Raw genomic sequence first — 19222 nt, 5'->3', positions numbered from 1 at the left:
GATTGGATGCTCACAAAACGATCTGCTGGGCCAAGAATATTTCTACTTTGTGTCTGGATAAATATTCTTCATTTTTTTATAGAAAGCACATCGCTGGTCTCTAAAAGCCAATGTGGTTTTGATTGAACCAGACTCGAATTTCTATCTGAACCTCGTTTGCTAACAATAGAACTGGCTTTCCCATTTGCCAAGATCAATGTTGACCTGTTTTCACCTAAATTTTATAGATGTCAGAAAAAGAAACCGTTCACTGCTCTGTGGCGGACCCTGGCCTTTTTCAGCCGCACTTCGCTTGCATTTTTTTGCAGCTCCTTTAAATTCCCCTTGTCACGAAAACTAACAATAAGGTCAAGTATTTCAGTAAGAAATATTGAATTATTATCCAGCACTGTCAACCAGCCAAGAACCTATGAAACCTAACCACGAAATGTAGGAGAGAGAGGCTTAACCTCAGGCTCTGAGTCCTGCCTTCATTGTGAGGAGAACAATTTTGGCACTGGGGGGTGGGGGTGGGGGGTTACAGAGGAAGGTAGACTGGCAGATGGGTGGGAAGGGAACTGGACAGCTCGCAATCACGTCCAGGCTCCTGTCCCTCAGGAGTGTCTTGTTGCACTAGCTCGCTGCTACAAAGAGCCAACTTTGATTTTTCTTGGAGAGGGCTCCGGGCACCCTAACATCTAAGCCATGCCAACAGCATGACTCTACTGAGCTTTCCTGATCCTCTGGCCATATCCCTGTCCATCAAGGCTAATTTCTGTGACAACATAAACTTTGCTGCATAGCCAATAAACTCAAACCCGATGGAACTTGATGTGGCCAGAAAGAATGACAAACTGGCAAGATGTCAGGGCCGGAAATAGAATGAGGTCCACCAGCCAGTGGGTTGGGAGGGGTACCGATGGGTTTATGGTTATGGTGTGTGTTTCATTTGTTCTGATAACCCTAATAACGATTCCATTTATCGACAAACTGGCTCCCATCGGAGCACAAACGAATGTAAGTCTCCAGATGAGCCTCGGGTGAAGCCAACACAGCCACCCCACCACCCCTGTCTCTCCCCCTAAGCCATGGTGGCCAAGGACACAGCCTTCTCTTATTTCAAAGGACCTGGATAGGGTACTTGGGCAAGAAGAAATGAGGGTAGGTTTTTGGATGGACAGAGAGATAGCCTTCAAGGATGCTGTGACTCCAGGATGGGAGGTGAAAGATGCTGGAAAAACCATCCCAAAGCAGTCTTTGAAAGGAGAGTGGGGGCTGAGGCTTGAAGGGCTCCAGAAAATGTCCCTTGAAATGCAAATACTCTCGTTCTTCAAGGGTGAGAGTCAGGACTAGTTTATTTTTATGAAAGGAGAGATCCACAGCCGGACCACAACTAGAATAGACTCAGAGGTTTCTGCATGAAGTCCTGGAGTGCATGCTGGGCCTCCAAAGGAAAGTTTGGAAATATGGAGCACCACAGCTCTTTAACAGAAGAAGAGGCAAAGAGTGACAGGGTGGGTACCCGTTTAGCTTTAGATCTAAGGTGGCAAAGAATGATGGATCCTGATGAGGCTCAAATGCAAAGTCTTTCCCGGGAGCTGGTACCTCTGTGGCCCTTGGATCATGTCTCTGTCATGCCACCTGCTGTGCGTGGAGAAGTGTCACTATCTGATCTCTAGGGGAAGATGAGGTGATCTTCATGACTCTAGGGGCAGAGGCATGTCTCGTTCATGTTCATATCTATCACGTCTAGTAAGTGTTTAGTCAATATTTGAGCTTACTGTAATAAAAAATATAGCCCTTCATTCCCTAAGGTCAGACTAGGTTAGGGAATTGAGATAGAAAGCAATGGTCACTCTTTCCTCACGCTAGGGATAGGGTAGAGCTGGGTTCCTCCTCTCCTCCCCATTCCACCTCCTTCCCTACAACACAGAAGCACTTGAATTGGTTAGCATTTGACACAACCATAGTATGTCTGTCATTGAATTGAGAGGGGAGGTCCTATGATGAATTACATTGTAACTTCTGATGACAACATCGGACTCTAGTGAGCTCTCATTGACCTATTCGCTTATAGTTTTACTCCCCTGCTTCTTAGATTGAAAAGACAGAGATTGAAGGTCACATGTCATGCAAACAGAAAAGGAAAAAAAAGGTACAAGCAAGGTGATCTTTGTTGTCATCATACTGGACAGTGTGGCCCCACCCTGCCAACTCGCACGTAATGTAACACAAGAGTCTTCATAGCAAGGCCAGCAAAACTGCCCTAGGCACTGGACAAACTCATATCCGCTATGAGAAAATCAGCCAATGGATGTATTGCCAATGGCTATGAAAGCCCTGACCAGGGATGAATGGCTTTAACTGCCTCATACTGAATTTTCACCTGCTACGTCAGAGCTGGCAAGCTCACTTCACCCTGCTTTTGAAAGGGCAATGTAGGTATCTGCAGCATTAAGATATAAAATCTGTGTGTTGGGAAGAACACAAGAAAGTTTCAGTGGCTCTGTCTGACTCAGTTTGTAGCAAATGGAAATACAATGCATGAAACTCCAAGTGCTGAGGGAAGATAGGATGCTTCTGTTACAAAGGTGAGAGAGTCCAGGAGCTTCATGGAAAGAGACCCCCCAAAGCCCTGCTTTCCAGTCCTGCACCCACAGGGTGTGATCTTGCAGAAATGATTTCCTGCCTCTTAGGGGTTTCATTTCTGCTTCCTCTACAAAATGACCATGTTTCCAGTGTGGTGGGAAACAATGGGGCCCATTCTCTCTGACATTTGACAGACTCTAGCTGGCTCTTAAAAGTCCCCATTTTAAAAGCCAATTCGAGTCTATAGGTGAACGTTGTATGGTCCCTCAACAAACCATCTGGCAGGCAATTTATTATTGTCCATGCTTAAGGAGAGGGTCAAGAGAGGTGAAGTGGCTGGTTCAAGGTCATGTATCTAGTAAGCAGGGGTTAAAGACCTGGGACCTACATCCTTCCATGGTCTCCTGCTGTTCCTTTTCCACACACCCTCGACTCCCTGAGGCAGAGCTAGCTGTGAAGCTACTGGGACAGGAAGGAGAAAATAGCTGAGGCTATCTTCTGTCTGAAACACCAAGCCACACATACATGTGGCGAGAATGAAAGTGTGCGATGACAAATGCTACTACCTACCTTAAACACTCAGTGTTGCCGGGAATGAGAAAAAAGGAATGGAATTCCTTTCCTGAATTCTCTCTACAAACCAATGGTGAATGTTTTTAGCTCCCCTGCCGTGTGTGTGTGTGTGTGTGTGTGTGTGTGTGTGTGTGTGTGTGTTTGCAAGTATGTGGAGTACGTGGATGCTTGCAGGGGACACACATGTGTAATGTGTGTGGGTATGCACTAGCAGTACATGGAGGTTAGGGATTCATGTTAGATGTCTTCTTCAGTTGCTCTCCATGTCTCTCCTAAGGCAGCTTCTCTTGGAACCCAGAGTCCATCAATCGGGCTAGTCTGGACAAGCCAGCTAGCCTTGCTGATCACCATGACTGTCTCTTGAGCACTGGGATTCCAGGTGGCTGCCATACCAGGCTTTTACGTGGCTTCTGGTAAATCTATTCTCTGGTTTTGATGTTTGAATACAAGCACTTTATCCATTGAGCAGTCTCTCCAACCCCTGTATCTAACGTTTTATCACCTTCAGTTTGGGACATTTTGATTGGCTTTAGGATAAATAAATGAGTGAGCAAACCCTCTGAGATGAATTCAGGTGAACAGGAAGATTCCTCCGTAGCTTTCTATTGCTGACTGCTGGCAGCCATCTTGAATACTACTCTAGCTAGAGCTAGGAGATGAATGAAGATTTACTGAAACCCAGAGAAAGAGAGAGAGAGAGAGAGAGAGAGAGAGAGAGAGAGAGAGAGAGAGAAGTCATTTTGATCATCCTGGCTTCTCATTGTAAATCTTAAGTCCATATGAAGTAAATGTTAGACAGTTGTCTGGAAACTGTTGTAAGATGCTCAGGGAGAGAGAGGACCTCCACTATGTTCAAAGGAAGCACTTTTGTCTCAGCCCTGGGCTTCTCCAGACACCCCACACTCTGGTGCAAAACCTAGTGCACCCAAGGGGTTCCATTGCTGGCTGTAGTGGCTTTCACCGGCCCTAGATCATCTAGATCATCACTGCACTGTCCAAGAGACTTAGAAAGGGGCACCAGGTGCGATTCCCTTCGGCAGGTGCGGGGGTGGGAAGGGGGCACAGTCATTCATTGGAGAGAGTTGGAATTGATTGACAGGGATTTCTTGGCTGTGGCCTTTCTCTTTCCTGTTAAATGAGTCCAACAACTGCCAAATGGAGTTCAAGAATACTTTTTTTTTTTTTTTTTTTTTTGCCAGTAGCGGTGTTTATATGAAACTAAATGGAAAACCTTGGAAGAGACCACAGATAGCTGGGGTCAAATTAGGGCCAAGATCTCCGTTGTTCTGAAAATGTGGATGTGCTTACTACTTCTGGCCAGTGTGATGTGAGGGCTCTGTGCTGCTTAGGGAAGGCGCCTATGGTAAGAGACCTGCTGCAAAAGTAGTTTTCATGTTTGATAGGGGAAAAAAAAAATACAAGGGATTTGAATCAGGGATTTATTAGCTCAGGGGTGAAGTACATGCCTAGTAAGCAGAAGGCTTTGGGGTTGGTCCCTACCACTACACATACATACTTAAAAAAAAAAGAAAAGAAAAGAAAAAGAAAAGGGGGAAAAGGTTCAAATTCTACCGAAAACTATCACTTTCAGATGTTTTAAATGTTAAAATTGTACATTAAAAAATCCCACTTGTGGCTCTGGCTTTATTGTGATTCAAACTAATTGAAAGTTTTTCGTATGCTTTTTAAAATAATCATCTTAATTATCATGAGTAATAATAGGTACCCTCTATTTTACACCTATTACGTGCCAGACACCTTGCAAGGCATTTTCGTATCTCGTTAATTCATTTGCTTCGCCTAGCCTCCATTATATAGATGAGAAAGGAGATTGTGTGCAAATCCGGGACTTAGGAGCGCTGCCTTTGCAATCAGGCAGATCTAGGCTTGAGACTTAATAGCCCTGTAACCTGGGACAAGTCTGAACCCCAGCTTCCTATCAGTGAAGTGGGAACAGAAACACTGTAACCTCTTCAGGGGGCAGCTGGGAAAACTGAGATAAAACAAAAGAAACATTACAAAAAATACCAGATGCCCAAGGCATTCTGTGGCCACTACTAGATCTGACTTACTCCAGAGAGAAATTGAAACAACGGCTTTCAAAGCCATCCAAGAGAAGAAGAGCACCTTAGGCCTCCAAGCTCTCTCTCCCCCGGGTACCATCTGGGCTACCTGGATGTCAAGTACAGCATGGGAGGAAAAGGTCTGGGAGCTCTTTCTGCACCAAATGGAAAGAATGGATGTTGATAAAAGGATGCTTAGGGATATTGAGTATGAAGTAAACAGGAAAAACAGCAAAGTGCACTGAAAGTGATTGTTGGAATGAATCTCCCATATGGCCCTGGGAGCCAAATCCCATAGACCCCTACCACGGGCACCTCAGTCTCCCAGAAATAATAACAGGTAGCCCAAGTCCTCTCAGAACAAGAAGCTCTATACTATCTCTGATAGGTCATTGGGAAAGAAGAAAGCCTGTTGCAAATGGCTCATATGCTAAAACAAAATAGAATCTGACAGATTGATGGGCTCTGACAGGGGGAAGAAGGAGTCAGAAAGATGGAACAAAGATGCCATTTTAAGAAATTGGCTCGTGGTCAGGATTTTACTATTTTCTATGGCAAAGGAGCCAGTGAAAAGTTCCTCCTACCGATGAATATTTTTTCTACAGTCATTCAAAGTCAAAGGGACCAGAGCTTTGGACCCTCCCTCTGGAGGAACCTGGAGCTTGTCCTCTGGATAATTCAGAACAGGGCTGCATGGCAAAGTAAGAGGCTTCAGGGTCCCAGTAAGCAGCCGGACGGAGAGCAGGCGCAGGGGGGACACATTGTGTTTTCAACTCAGATTCTGTGATCTTCCTGCCAAACAGGGGTTTACAAAGCAAAAGCTTCCAGAGAATTCTCATAGTTGCTGGCTTATTCTCTTGGTGTTCTTCTTAACAGGAATCAGCTGTTTGCATTCTCGCTCATCCAGCCTGTCGCTGGGGAGCAGTTAGCATCTGGTCTGGCTATTATTAAAAATAAGAACATCCCGCTCTGTCGGGAGAACAGTACCCCGGTAATAAAAGGACGGAGATCATTTGCATTTGGGATCAGAGATGTGGCTCATGTAGGGTCTATCCTTCCTCCCTCTTCCTAAAGTCTCCACCATGGGTCTCCCTCTCCTGAAACAGAGAGGCTGGGCTTATGGTTCCCTTTCCTGAGAAGGCAGGAACCTCTAGTTCTGAGCTCCAGAGTGATAAATCTGAAGCACTAGCCTTTTTTTTTCTTTCTTACTTTCTGGGTTTTTTTTTTTTTTAACAACTGCGGAAATGAAAAAGTAAACAAGGCTTGAGCTGCACTGGTATTTAAAAGAACTAGCTTTTGTGGTTGTTTTTGTCTTTTTCTGCTTTTGAGCACTGGGCTAGGAGCCTGAAGAAACCATATAATTCATATATATATACACATATATATATATATATATATATATATATATATATATATATATATAATTCTTGAGAGGTTTTATTAGCCAATAAAAAGCCCTGGTTCCTATTAACCACTTAACTCCTTGCTCAGATTCAGCATTTGCTCCCTTCTTAGAGACTTCTCTGCCTCCCATGGCTCAGAACGGCAAACTGGTCCCACCAGCCAATTTCTGCACCACCTGTTCTAGAAGGTTCCAGTGAGAATCCTCTTCCGTGGTCATCTTAGAATTTCTCCTCTGCCGATGCCCCAAGGACAATATGGTCATATCCAGGCACATTTTCTCTGCCCAGAGACTGCCCCCTTCTCCCCCGCCAAAGTTTCCTCAACCCCTGCCAAAGGGGCAAAGCCATCATGACCCTCATGGTCTATAATCTTAAATATTGAATTCCAGTGGAAAAGTTAGGCCGAAGGTTAGACCAGTAGAGGCCAAGAGCCCATGTCTTTTTTTGGAGGCAGAACAATGAGGAGAACCCAGAGACAGAAAGTGAAACTAGTCAGTTGCCTGACTGGCTGAAAAGGATGGTGTTCCAAAACCAGTCAGTGACTTGACTGAGGGAAGAGAGGATGACAGAGGGAGACATTTAAAGCCTTAAACCATTTCATCAGGACCCCTGCCCCTGTAAGTTTGGTGCTGCGTGTTTTTTGTTTTTTTGTTTTTTTTGTTTTTTTGTTTTTTTTGTTTTTTTGTTTTTTTGTTTTTTGTTTTTGTTGTTGGGGGTGTTTTGTTTGTTTGTTTGTGTTTGTTTTTTTTTTTTTGGTTGGTTGGTTTAAAATAATATATCTGTAGTATGCTTAAATCAACCCATTGTGAGATTCCACTTTGGAAGCCCTTGGAACCCCTACCTAACACACCATCTCTAAGCGCACTGTGTCTGTGCTCCGCTCTTCTCTACCCTTCCCCCACATTCAGGCTAACTCTAGTACTTCTGACACCCTAGAAGTTTCCTAAGACCTGTAGAATACAAAGCCACATGAAGACTGGTTGTATTTTTGTTCTGGTCCTAACTCATCACATTCCTTTGTCACTTTCCCTGTCTTCCAGCAGAATTTTGTTGAAAGAGAAAGGTGGTGGTGGTGGGGGTGATCTTTTCTGTATGCTGTTTTTGCTTGCTTGCTTTTGCTTTTTAAAAATGGCAGGTGGGATACTTCACTTCCTAGTGTCTCAGAGTAGGACTAAATGAGATGGTAAGAGCACATAGCCTTTAAAAAGTGAGCTGTGTGGATGGCTGGGTGGATAAAGTCCCTGGCCCAGAATCATGAAGACTGACTTGAGTTTGCATGCCCAGAACCCACAGGAAAGCATGTCGGGTATGGCAGACTGCCCGTTATTCCAGTAGATACAAGGAAGGCAGAGAAGAGCCCTGAGACAAGCTGGCCAGCCAGACTAGCCATCTCTGACCTCTGGGTTCAAATGAGAGATCCTGTCTCAATGAATAAAGTGCAGGGTGATTGGAAGTGACTCCATATGTCAACCTTGATCCCCTCAGGCAATGCACATCCTTCCCACATATGTGTAAGTACACACACTCAAATACACATGCACACCACGCACACATACATGGAAGTGAGCAGAAAGAAGCAAGCAACATTCAGAATGCTAAAAAAAAAAAAAGTATTAAATAAATAAAACAGGATTTTTTTAAAAAAAACAAAACAACTGTGCTAAGTGGCCAGACACCATCGTGACAAGGTCAGAAAATGACATAAGTCTTAGTAAAGGTTAAGCAAGTTTCCAGAATGACATCTTTCTGCTTTATGATTGGCTGAGCAATTCTGACCAACAGGACTGGGTTGAGTCACAAGAAGCTTTACAAAAATTAGCAACTGCTTCTTCTCAAATGTCAAGTTCATCATGCTTCTCTAACTCCAGGAGCATCCTGTATCCCTGCCCACATGAAGAACTAGTAACTGCGGGATAGCAGTGCTTTCCCCAGGCCATCCCCAAAACCCAGGAATCACGCCTCAGGCAAACCAATGCCATCCCTGAGAGGGTACACTTCGGTTTCCTCTACTGGGTGCTCTCCATCCCTCCCCTCAGGCCTGTTTGCCTGGATACACATCACCGCTGCCACCACAGTCTGCTGTCCTCTATATCACCACCTCATCTAAGTTTTGAGGAGCAGACTTTAAAACTCCCATTCTCAACGTCTCCAGATTGAATAGCTACTGCTGAGAAGCACTTAGGAAGTCCCAAAGAGGCTTATGGGATGCAGAGGAAGGATGGGGAGGAAAGAAGAGTCTGTTCGTAGCCCTACCTGGCCTCTCTTATCTCCAAGACCAAGGAGAAAGCCCAGAAAGGAAGAGGACAGCCATGGGAGAGGAACACCTTGCAGTGAGCAGGGGTGAGCAGCCCTTGGGTGCCAGCAGGTTAGACATGTCTTTCAGAACTGATGTGAAGAGCAAAGGCATGAGGACGTGTGGCCTTTTGTGGATGAACTGGTGATGCCTTTGAAGTCGCAGGAATGAGGAAAGTAGTCTTCCACCTCCCCTGAGAGACCTTGGGCTCCGATGTTGCGGTCCTCAGTCACTCAGTTTTAGCACCGTTTTCTAGGAAAGGCCTCCAAACTGCTTTTTACAGAGCTGGGATAGACACTGCAAATGGATTCCCTACTTCTAACCGGATAGCTTAGGTCCAGGAGGTAGCTCTGTCAAGGGAGCTAGCTAGTTTCACCTTGGCTTTTGCTTGTCTCCTTACTGTTTGTCATCCATTCTTAAGAGGAATGGGGGTGGGGGCGAGCCTGCATTGCTGTGAGACCTGTGCCGTGACCAAGAGCTCCCCGACATTCTCCCTTGCTTCCCAGACTGTTTTTCAAGTCTCGTAAATACAAACATGTGGCTCTTCAACCACATCTGTAGATAATAACTTCAGGGGGACTTCCTGTTTACATGGCAATACCCATTTCCCAGCCAAATAAACTCTGTAACACAGAGCTAAGGTGTTTATTGGGCCAGTCTCGGCTGAGAGTGAGTTAACAGGAAACTCCCACTCTCACAGAAATGTCTCATGATTAAATATTTGGGACACCAGGGGTCAGAAGCACTGGAAAGCTGACTTCCTTCTGCCTTCTGTTGCAGGGAGGAAACAGAACAGTCAGGAGAAATGCTGGCCTCATGGAAGACCTCAGACCCAGCTGTGCTGACCAGAGCCCATAGAGAGAGGAAAGGAAGGTGTGCAGCTAAGCCAGGAACACTCCATCGAGTCCTTGAGGTCTGTCACATGAAGAGATGGAAAAGGGCCACATGCATGCATTACTGGGGAGCCCCCCAGTCTTCTGCTGATGGGATTGTTTTAGGTGGCAACAGTCCTATGAGCTAAGTCATCCCTCCTACCAGCTCTGTCATCCCTCCTACCAGCTCAGTCATCCCTCCTACCAGTTACACTTAAGACTGTGAACAAAGACTCCAGCCATGGAGAAGTTGCCCCTTTGGTAATACTTAGGGATATTTTGGGTGGCTGGGAAGGACAGGTACTTTTGGCATCCATTTAGGGCTACTGATAAATATGCCACAAGGCTCAGGACACAACAGGAGATCTTTCTGGCCTATCTCAACAGTAAGCAAGAAACTCAAGGCTCAGAGGAGCGGAGAGATGTGGCTAGGGACAAAGCAAGAGAGACCAGGCCGCTTCTGTGTACCCCTCCTGTGTGCTTTTGAAGACCATGCAAATGCTTAATTTAAATAAATAAATAAATAAATAAATATTCATCTTGAAAGCGCTACAAACACATTCTCTGGTCAAAGTTCAGCCAGGTTCTTCCACCATGTCTCCTCGTCTTAGAAATAAGCTCTTTTCACAGTTTCTTGGGCAACAGCCCTCTTACAGGAGGCTTTACCCACTGGGATAAAGGAGCTGATGTGGCCAGTGATCCGGAATCTCTAGACCATGGTCTCTGGACTCCTACATTAGAACTGTAGAAAGTCAGACAGATGGGCCATGAAGCAAGTAAGGAGTCAGCCTCACGGAAGGGGAAGGATTTGCCAAAAATAAACACCAGGCCCCAAATCAAAACAAAATAAAAGTCCTTAAACTCCACTCAGGTTCCCTAGCTGCTGAAGCTGAATTCCTCTGGGCCAATTTACTCACCACAGGGCTTTGGTTTTTGATTCTGAAGACCCAAAAGGAGATATGGGGAGGAAAACAGACAACTCCGTATCTGGGCTACTGGGGATCTGAGGACAGCTCGGGGGATGTTAGATGGGTCAAATTCCTGTCCTCAGAGGCCTATCCAGCCTGACTCATCCAGGAGCTTTGCAGCAGGATGCCATGGGTACCCCTTCTTCAGACCCAGGCACTAAGGACAAACATTGATGGCTAGAGCCTCTGCCTGCTCCTCCAGATGTAGGGCACACTTGAGAGTACAGTGCTGGCTAAGAGGTTCCTCTCTCTAAAAAGATACAGGATCCCGGCTGTTCTGTAGCTCTGATACATCCTAGGTGTAGGCAGAAGTAAGTGTCAGACACAGACGAGAAAACAGCCAGTATACACACATAACAAAACCAAAAGGAAAAAAAAAGCCTTTTTATTGAAAATTAAATTCAAACTTCAAATTAATATTACAATCATGAGGGGGAAAAATGCCAAATAATTCAATTTACAGTTGCAACATACAATACAAATAGTCCCTTTGAAGTTCAGAGTAAACTCAACCACAATCATGACCTGTGGCACAAAGCACAATTTGTACAGTACGTGCATGGAAAGCAAATCTTGGGCAATAGCAATCAGAAAAATAAAAAATAAGAGCGAAAGCTGTATTTACACAAAATGCTACAATTTTGTTGTTGTTGTTGTTGTTCCGCAGAAACCTAAGAACAGTAGACATATCAAAAGACATGGAATTTTATTCAGAATACCTAAAAAAAATTACTGTAAGTTATGGTTTTGGCTGATATATTTTTAAAGTACTGCGTTAAAAAGCAAACAATTATTTGTAAACATGAAGTAAACAGACAATGAAGAAAGTTCCCACATAGAAAAAAAAATTCTTTGTTTTAGATGCATCGTCTTCTTTAAGAACAACAAATTCCAAGCTTGGGAGAATCCTCTTTTACTGTTTATTGCTCTCTCGGATACCATGGGTGCACGTGCTTCTGCTACCACTCTCTGTAACTAGGTCAGTCAGCGCCTTTCCTCTGAGCGGAGGGAACCCCCACATGGCTCCTCCCTTCTCAACCTCTAATGGTGTGGAGATGTTTCTCTGATCGGTTTCTTAGGGTCTTGGAGTGAAGGATGAGGGCAAACTAATTAAATCTGTTAAGTCTTTCTGTTACTCGCTGGGCAACACTCCCTAACCTGAAACCAAAGCCATGGTGCCCGGTAGCAATTGTGGCCTAAGTTAAAATTCTGAGACAAGTGAAAGAGTATTTTTTTTTAATAATATGGCTGTGTGGGTCCCACGGTGAATCTGGCCATGTTTGTGTTCCTTGGAGAAGTGTGTGCATCTAAGCCCAGGGAAGTGCAGGGGAGGGTTGGCAAGTGCACATAAGCGGCTCCAGAAGAGGAATAAGACATTGCTTTGGCCTTAAAACCACAAATCATACATGTGACCCAGTGCAAATGAAGAGTTTAAGAGATAAGGGAAGAGGAAGGGGGATTTTAAACCCTAGTCGAAAAAGAAGAAGAAGAAGAAGAAGAAGAAGAAGAAGAAGAAGAAGAAGAAGAAGAAGAAGAGGAGGAGGAGGAGGAGGAGGAGGAGGAGGAGGAGGAGGAGGAGGAGGAAGAGGAGGAGGAGGAGGAGGAGGAGGAGGAAGAGGAAGAGGAAGAGGAAGAGGAAGAGGAAGAGGAAGAGGAAGAGGAAGAGGAAGAGGAAGAAGACAGACTGTTCTAAGTAACGGGAGTCACCGTGAGGTGCCTGAAAGGTGAAGAAAGCACTTGAATTCTTCCCAAATAAGGGAGGACGGAGGGAAACAAACCTGTTTTCAAAACTGCTTCTGGGTTGCTGCCTGCAGCCACTAGAATAACATTTAGGCACTAATGCATCCCCTCTATTCCCTTGATAACGGTATTGTAAACTTTAAGAAGCCCTTTAATATTAAAAACGAAATGTACAAATATAGTGCCCTTAAAAAAATTAAATAGGGTGCAGCTGGCACCAATGGTAACATTTTCATGTTGATTAATGAAAACTGAAAAGTGTAACCAGACACTGGCTTTTGTAAATGCTGCTGAAATAGGTATCAGACAAACACGTGGACCGTGGTGTGCTTCAAGCTACCAAACACAAACAATAAATAGCATCAGTTACAATTTCCATCTTAAGGAAACACAAAGGTGGCCTGACCATCTGCGTATCCTTGGTGCACAGCCTTTAGAAGGCAAAGTGTTTTGCTTTGGTGCGTGTTGGGTTTCTTCCCCCCTCCCCCTCAATCTGTGTCAGAGGGAGTCAGGATGAATTCTGAGGAAAATGCAGGTTGGAGGCACACATAGGTCCCCATCTGCCTCTGGACTGTCCCGCATTGGGACAAAGGTCAACCTGAGAAGGAACAGAGAGCGAGGGGGTATAGGGTGCTGAAGGCAAAAGCTTGCAGAACTCTTAGAATGACTCAGGATTCAAATGAAGGTGGCCCCCACCCCAATCTACCCCACACACACAAACACTTTGTGCAGAAGGAATGCTGGGATTGGCCTGGTGGTATCACTGAATGATCCCTGGCCTGGATTAGGAAGTCACACTTAGGGATTGGCCCTAAGGTACCAGGAATGATCACAGTACATCCTCCAAGGAGGGCTGGATCTCAAACTCACACACAATGGCAGATACCAATGGGTACATGGTCTTCCCTGCTCTTGTTGGCCCTGCTTAGTGAAAGCCTCCAATGTCAAAGGTTTCCTGGAGGTTCCCACAGGCTCTGTGTCTACTGACATCAGCTACCGGTTGCTACTTCAGCTGACCAGCTCCCCTAGGACAGCGACTTCATTCGACTTCCTGGAAAGCTGCTGGGGGCCCTCCTTGGGTAAGGCACTTTTTGGGTTCCCCTGAATGGCTGTGTGGTGAGGCTGGTAGGTGCAGACTCCTAATGTGTGTGTGTTCTTAGGCTCTCCAGGCCATGCCTGAGCCTTTACCACACGTGTGGCTTTCAGCTGACTAGGCCCTCAACCACGAAGCCTGCAATTTAGAGTTTTGCTCAACTCTGAGACCACAGAAACACTTTTCTGCAGTTCAACCAATCACTTGTGCTTGGCTTTTTAATATGACAAGAGTCATAATGGCCGCCCTCCCCCTCCCCACCCCGCGCCACCCCCAAAATGGAGAAATTCGGAAACCACATGTCTCCAGCATTTCATGCTAGCAAAGGGGCCACATTAAGTGTTAAAGGGCTATAGGTGGCTTTTGTTTTGTTTTTGTTATTTTAATCACTAATTATTGCTTTAAAAGGCAAAGCTGTGTCAGAGGCAATCAAATGCCTGAAAGACAGAAACAAAGCATCTCCTTCATACATCGTGAAAACAAACTACATCTAAACTATTTGGAGATGGGAGTTGTCTTCAAAAAAAAAATCACATTATGCCTGAAGGAATTGAGATTGCTTAGCAATATTTCTGATATGGCTCTAGCCCACTGAAGAAACTTGGTATTGAAGAAGAAGCACACTTTTAGAGACCGAAGTCAACATATCATTACACTAAGAAATGTTCCAAATGTCCAAATGTCATTAAATAATTATAAATATATCTTTAAAGTTATATGACCATTCACGTTAGCAAGTTACTTCAGATTTTACACATATTCATAATTTAAAAAAGGAAAAAAAAGAACAAAACACATAACACACAGCCAACTCAAACACTATACCATTATGGCTATAATAATAAGGCATTGCCATTTTCAGTTTGCATAAAGGGAGAAGCAGAAGGAACTGGGGAGGGGGAACAGGATTTCTTTTTGGTTAAATGGGGGAAGTGAGGAAGTATAAAAAGGTAAAATAAAATTATCTGTCCTGATCAGTATTTTTGAAGTCACTTTCTTAGAATAGAAAAAAAAAAAGTGAACTCAAAAGTTCAAATGAGTACCTGCAGCAAGTCTGAAGGAAAACTTTGGAACAGGTACTCAGAGTGGACGGCAGCGGACAGAAGCAGCCACTCTGCCTCTCGTCCCTTTCTGAGTGCACCACATCTGACTTTGTAAGTGGGTCTGCAGAGTGCACTGGCTGCCACACAGCAGAGGCCTGTGGTTTCAAAGCACAGAGAGGAAGTGTCTCTCCTTCCTCCCAGACTCAGAGTCCACCTCTCTGAACCGGCGTGGGAACAGGTCACTTACGAAAACAGACCAGACAACACCTTTGACGGTTTGTTCCTTGGTAAAGGGGACATCTTAAATAGTAAACAATATGAAACCCAGTTATGACTGCCCCCACCCTCTTAGGGTTGCAAGATCATGACTAGGGATTGAATGAGAAATCTTCTAGTTAGCTAATCAATATACATATATAGGCACTCTCTTTATATATGTATATATTAACACATGCGGGATGTGGCCCCCATGCTACTAGGCCATGGTTGACGAATTTCAATATGGCCGCCAAACAGACTCATCCATTCTGCCGCTAGAATTCAAAACAGTTGGGGAACTGCTGTGGCTTCCGTCAGCGTCAACACCATCATTCTGGTTAGGCAAATTTGGATTTAATAGCGTGCTGCCATTCGAGGTGGTGGTGCATGGCGGGACCATCCTGGAAGGAGACCGGTCTCCCCCGGGTACCATTGGGAACTGATAGGATGCTGACGAAGTACCATAGTAGAGATATGGAGTGCTGCTGGTCTGGAAGGGTCCACTCTGGCTTTGGGAAGAGCCGGGGTAGGGTGGTGGCAGGTACGTGTGGTAGTGAGTGGTGGCGGACATGCCGAGGGACATGCCTGACGTGACTGGCGGGGTATAAGTAAAGGTGGCTGGGTAGTGCATTCGTGGGTTGGAGAAGCGGCTCTCAGTGAGGGATGAAATGCCTGGGAACTGCCTGGGGTCTGAAAAAGGGCCCAGTTCTGAAGCACCTAAAAATTACAACAGAAGATGGGGAGGGAAACATCTGTAAATATCAATTAAAATGATAGAAACGTTACAAAATTTAAAAAAAATTAAAAGGAAGACGAGGAAAACTTAGCTTTCTCCCAAGGCACAGCAAGTCACACACAGATTTCAAATGCACTGCTCACCTCGGTCTTTACTTGTGCACCTTACAGTCTCTACACTATTTATCCTTGAGGTCTCCACACCGGGAGAGTCACAAAGGGCTTTTACAGGCATCTGTGCTTCTAAGCACCCTGTGGAAGCCAACTCAACTCTAGGCACAGGATCACTTGCCAGACTTTAAGGCTGGATCTTCATTGATTCCCCCTCCCCTCCCTTTTTGTTTCTTACTACAGTCTAGATATCTGACGTGAAACTTTTACTAAATCAAACCAACTGATTTTTCCTAACTCAGTGTAAAAATTCAATCCAAAGTAATAGGATTTATTAGTGTCCCCCTCTTGGTGGGGCTTCTTTGTTAAGAAAAATTGCATCAAGCAGATTCCCTTTACATAGTCTTACTATTTCTTTTAACCTTTAAGCCTCTTTGAATTTAAAATCTTATTATAATCCTCATCTTAGTCACAGTGAAATCAAAGCAGATTTCAGTAGTCTAACAGTATCTCGATTTTCTGGGGGTGTCGGGGAGAGTCGAGCCCTCAGAAATTCTCCCTTGAGTCATAAACTAGATAAGAAGGTATGGAGAGGGAGGGTGGAGGACAGAGTGGGGAGATGTGGTGGAGGGTGGAGGACCTTGACAGTCAGAGCCTTGATGAGTGGCATAGGACCTGATTTAGGCCAGGTACCCATAGCAACTTCGTTTAAGGTACGCCTAGGGGAGACTGAACTGAGAGATGCTCCCTGCTGGGCCCCTGTCCCTGCAGTGTGGGCTCTGGAGCCTTCAAAGCTTAGAGGCAGACATGGCTGCTCCGCTAGCACTTCCACAAGCTATCAGCGGCTCCTTAGGAGCTACTTCTGCTGTCTAACTCCTGAAAGAGTGGCTAGAGACTTTGCCCGTAGACACTAGTTTTCTGAAATGGATAAAACTCATAAGCTGTGATCTTGGGGTTTGCTATAATTTTCTAGAGTCGGCAGAATTACAACAAGCCCTTTTGGTACATCACTATTTCCGTGCTAAGTTTGTGGTGTTTTCTAAAGTCCCCCTCGCTGATTGGCTTGGAGTCTTCTGTCTGCCTTTGCTACAGGTTTTAGCTGTAAGAGAAAATGCTGGGCAAATCTTGAAGACCATAATTGTCCCTCGGCCTGATTTGTACTCAACATAGCTCGCTATGTGTCTTCAAAGGGTCTGTCAGAGGGTGGTAGTGTTTGTTAAAATGCACATTGCTTGTGATCTTCACCGTACGCTGGGATTTCAGTGTGTGAAATGCATTTGTCATACACAGTGACTGCTTAAAAGCAACGTAAGAGTTAACAAAACCTTCTGTCTTACAAACCAGAAGACAGTAGCCATAAGACAGCCCAGCCCAGCTCTGCCCAGCCCAGCCCAGCCCAGCCCAGCCCAGCCCAGCCCCGCCCAGCCCACCCCAGCCCAGCTCAGCCCAGCTCAGCCCAGCTCAGCCCAGCCCAGCCCGGCCCAGCCCGGCCCAGCCCGGCCCAGCCCGGCCCAGCCCAGCCCAGCCCAGCCCAGCAATTGTGAAAAGTCTCACCTGCCTGGCTCTTCTTACTGAGAGAGGAAGGCCAGAGGCAGAAGTCAGAGGTGGCAGTGTCATCATCTGGAAAATGAGGGGACGAACTCTAAGTTCCCTTCCAGCTCTAGGACTGGCATCTGGTCTACATCATTAATTCCAAGGCAGGAGGAGAAACAAGGGCCTTGGGGGTGGGAGTGGGGTGGGGGTGGGGGTGGGTCCCATCCCTCACTAGTGCCTTCCCAGGATCCCCAGGCCCATTTGCAGAAGGTGGACAGCAAATGAGCCGCCTCCAACACCAGAAGCAAACACTTTCAAGATGACAGACTAAACCACATGCAGCCGGGCACTCTGTGGCCTGCTTCATATAAACCCCTCCCTCCTTCCGTGACTGGCCTCTCCCTCACCCGTCCCATCCCCCTAAATGAAATTCTGACAAGCTCAAGTTTTAGAAGGTGGAAATAAAATAGAGACAGTGGCAGACTCAGACATAGGAGCAGATGAGAGTACCCACCTCCCTACCCTGTGTTTATGGGCTGCCTCAAACAAGACCCCAAGCAGAGGCCACAGGTGGTCCTCAGCAGCCCTCTTGCCCCACAGCATCTAGGTGACCTAATAGATATAGGCAGGCCCCTTCCATGTGCATTAAGTTCAATACCCAGGGCGCGTGAAGAAAGCCAGAATAGCTGGGGTAATTTAAAACGGAAAGAAGTCACACTTGGAACGTCAACATTCACCCTTCCAGGAAGCACAGACTTCACACACACAGATAGACACGTTGCTTTTTTTTTTTTTTTTAAGGCTTCTAACATGTATTTTTCCCTTAAAACTGTGTTTTAAGAATAATTAACATTCCATATGGTTTCACTTATTTTGATGCAGAAGTCTCATTAAAAGTCTTTATGAGAGGACCCTGCTAGTAAACTCTGATATGGCTTTGTACTTCCTCTTAGCACACACCTCTGTCTTAGCTGCTACATTTTGCTGATGTTTTGATTACTCAGCGGAATATGCCAAGATCGTTATAGCTTTGGGGTTGAGAACTGTTACCTAACACAAACTGACGGTCATTTTTCAGTGAACGAGCTCTGGTTGGGTTCATTTGTCTCAATGGAAACAAGGGGATACGTGTCACTTCCAGTCATTTGAGACTGTGATGTGTTGAGGATCAACTTCTTAAATGACTGAACTAAAGCAGATCTGAAAGGGATTAGAAGAGACTCTTTGTAATTGATGGACATCAGCATTTTCTGGAATTTGCTCAGTCATTTTAGGCTAATGAGCATTATTTCTGAAGTAGACTGCAGTGTATTGGGGCACAAAGAAATAATAAGAGATTGTCATGTGTGGTGGGCAGGTGTGTGGGGGGGATCCTAATAGAAACCTGTTTGTTTATAATCATTGTTTCAGAAGAGCGAAATGCAGCTACGTTTTCTCTCCCTGGACGGGTCTTCATGTGAACCTGTAATCGGGCTGTACAAAAGCTGCAGCGTGTCAGACCACCTCCCGTTTGGGTGGTATTGACAATGACACTGTTCCTTTCTGTTACAGCCACAGCACTTTTTTTAAAAAAGAACCAACACTGAATTGACTATGGAAAATGTCAATCCGACTTGTTAAAAAAAAATACCCATAAGATAAAACCCCAGGAGAATTCTAGAGGTGCTTGTATGCCATCTACTTTGTATATGCAAATGCACCTCTATCTACTTTGCATATGCAAAAGTACCTCCATCTAATTTGTATATGCAAATATGCCTCTGTCTAATTTGTATATGCAAATCCACCCCAACCTCACCCACACCCATACCCAGCTCCAAAGACAAGCCAATCTCAGGGCAACCCAACGCCATCCTAAAGCTCCCAGCTACTGAATAAGTCAAGCCAAGGCCATTCTCTTTGTTGTTGCCCATGGATGATCTTGTCCCCGTACAAGGTATGTTAAACTGTGCTGAAAAATGGAAGCTGC

At 45.2% G+C, this 19222-nt stretch overlaps 1 protein-coding gene across 7 annotated transcripts in view; it reads right to left on the bottom strand.

The window, feature by feature from the left end:
* The window catches only part of Runx2 (RUNX family transcription factor 2), a 316322-nt gene that overhangs the window by 93375 nt on the left and 203725 nt on the right, over positions 1-19222 (bottom strand). For 5 of the 7 annotated variants that reach the window (XM_029471397.2, XM_021186134.3, XM_085832579.1 and 2 more), the window contains 2 exons: positions 17275-17340; positions 13860-15591 (listed from right to left, as the gene is read on the bottom strand). The exons of the other annotated variants lie outside the window; for them this stretch is intronic. In XM_029471397.2, coding sequence (XP_029327257.2) covers positions 15113-15591; positions 17275-17340 — 545 coding nt within the window. In that variant the 3' untranslated portion in view covers positions 13860-15112. Of the gene's footprint in view, positions 1-13859; positions 15592-17274; positions 17341-19222 lie in introns of those variants that run through there. 7 annotated transcript variants of the gene reach the window in all.

Source organism: Mus caroli, unplaced genomic scaffold (genome assembly GCF_978045245.1).
Source record: "Mus caroli unplaced genomic scaffold, Mus_caroli_1 scaffold_18, whole genome shotgun sequence".
In the NCBI taxonomy this organism is placed as follows: Eukaryota; Metazoa; Chordata; class Mammalia; order Rodentia; family Muridae; genus Mus; species Mus caroli.
The sequence above is the reverse complement of the archived record's forward strand: the minus strand, read 5'-3'. Positions and strand labels throughout refer to the sequence as shown.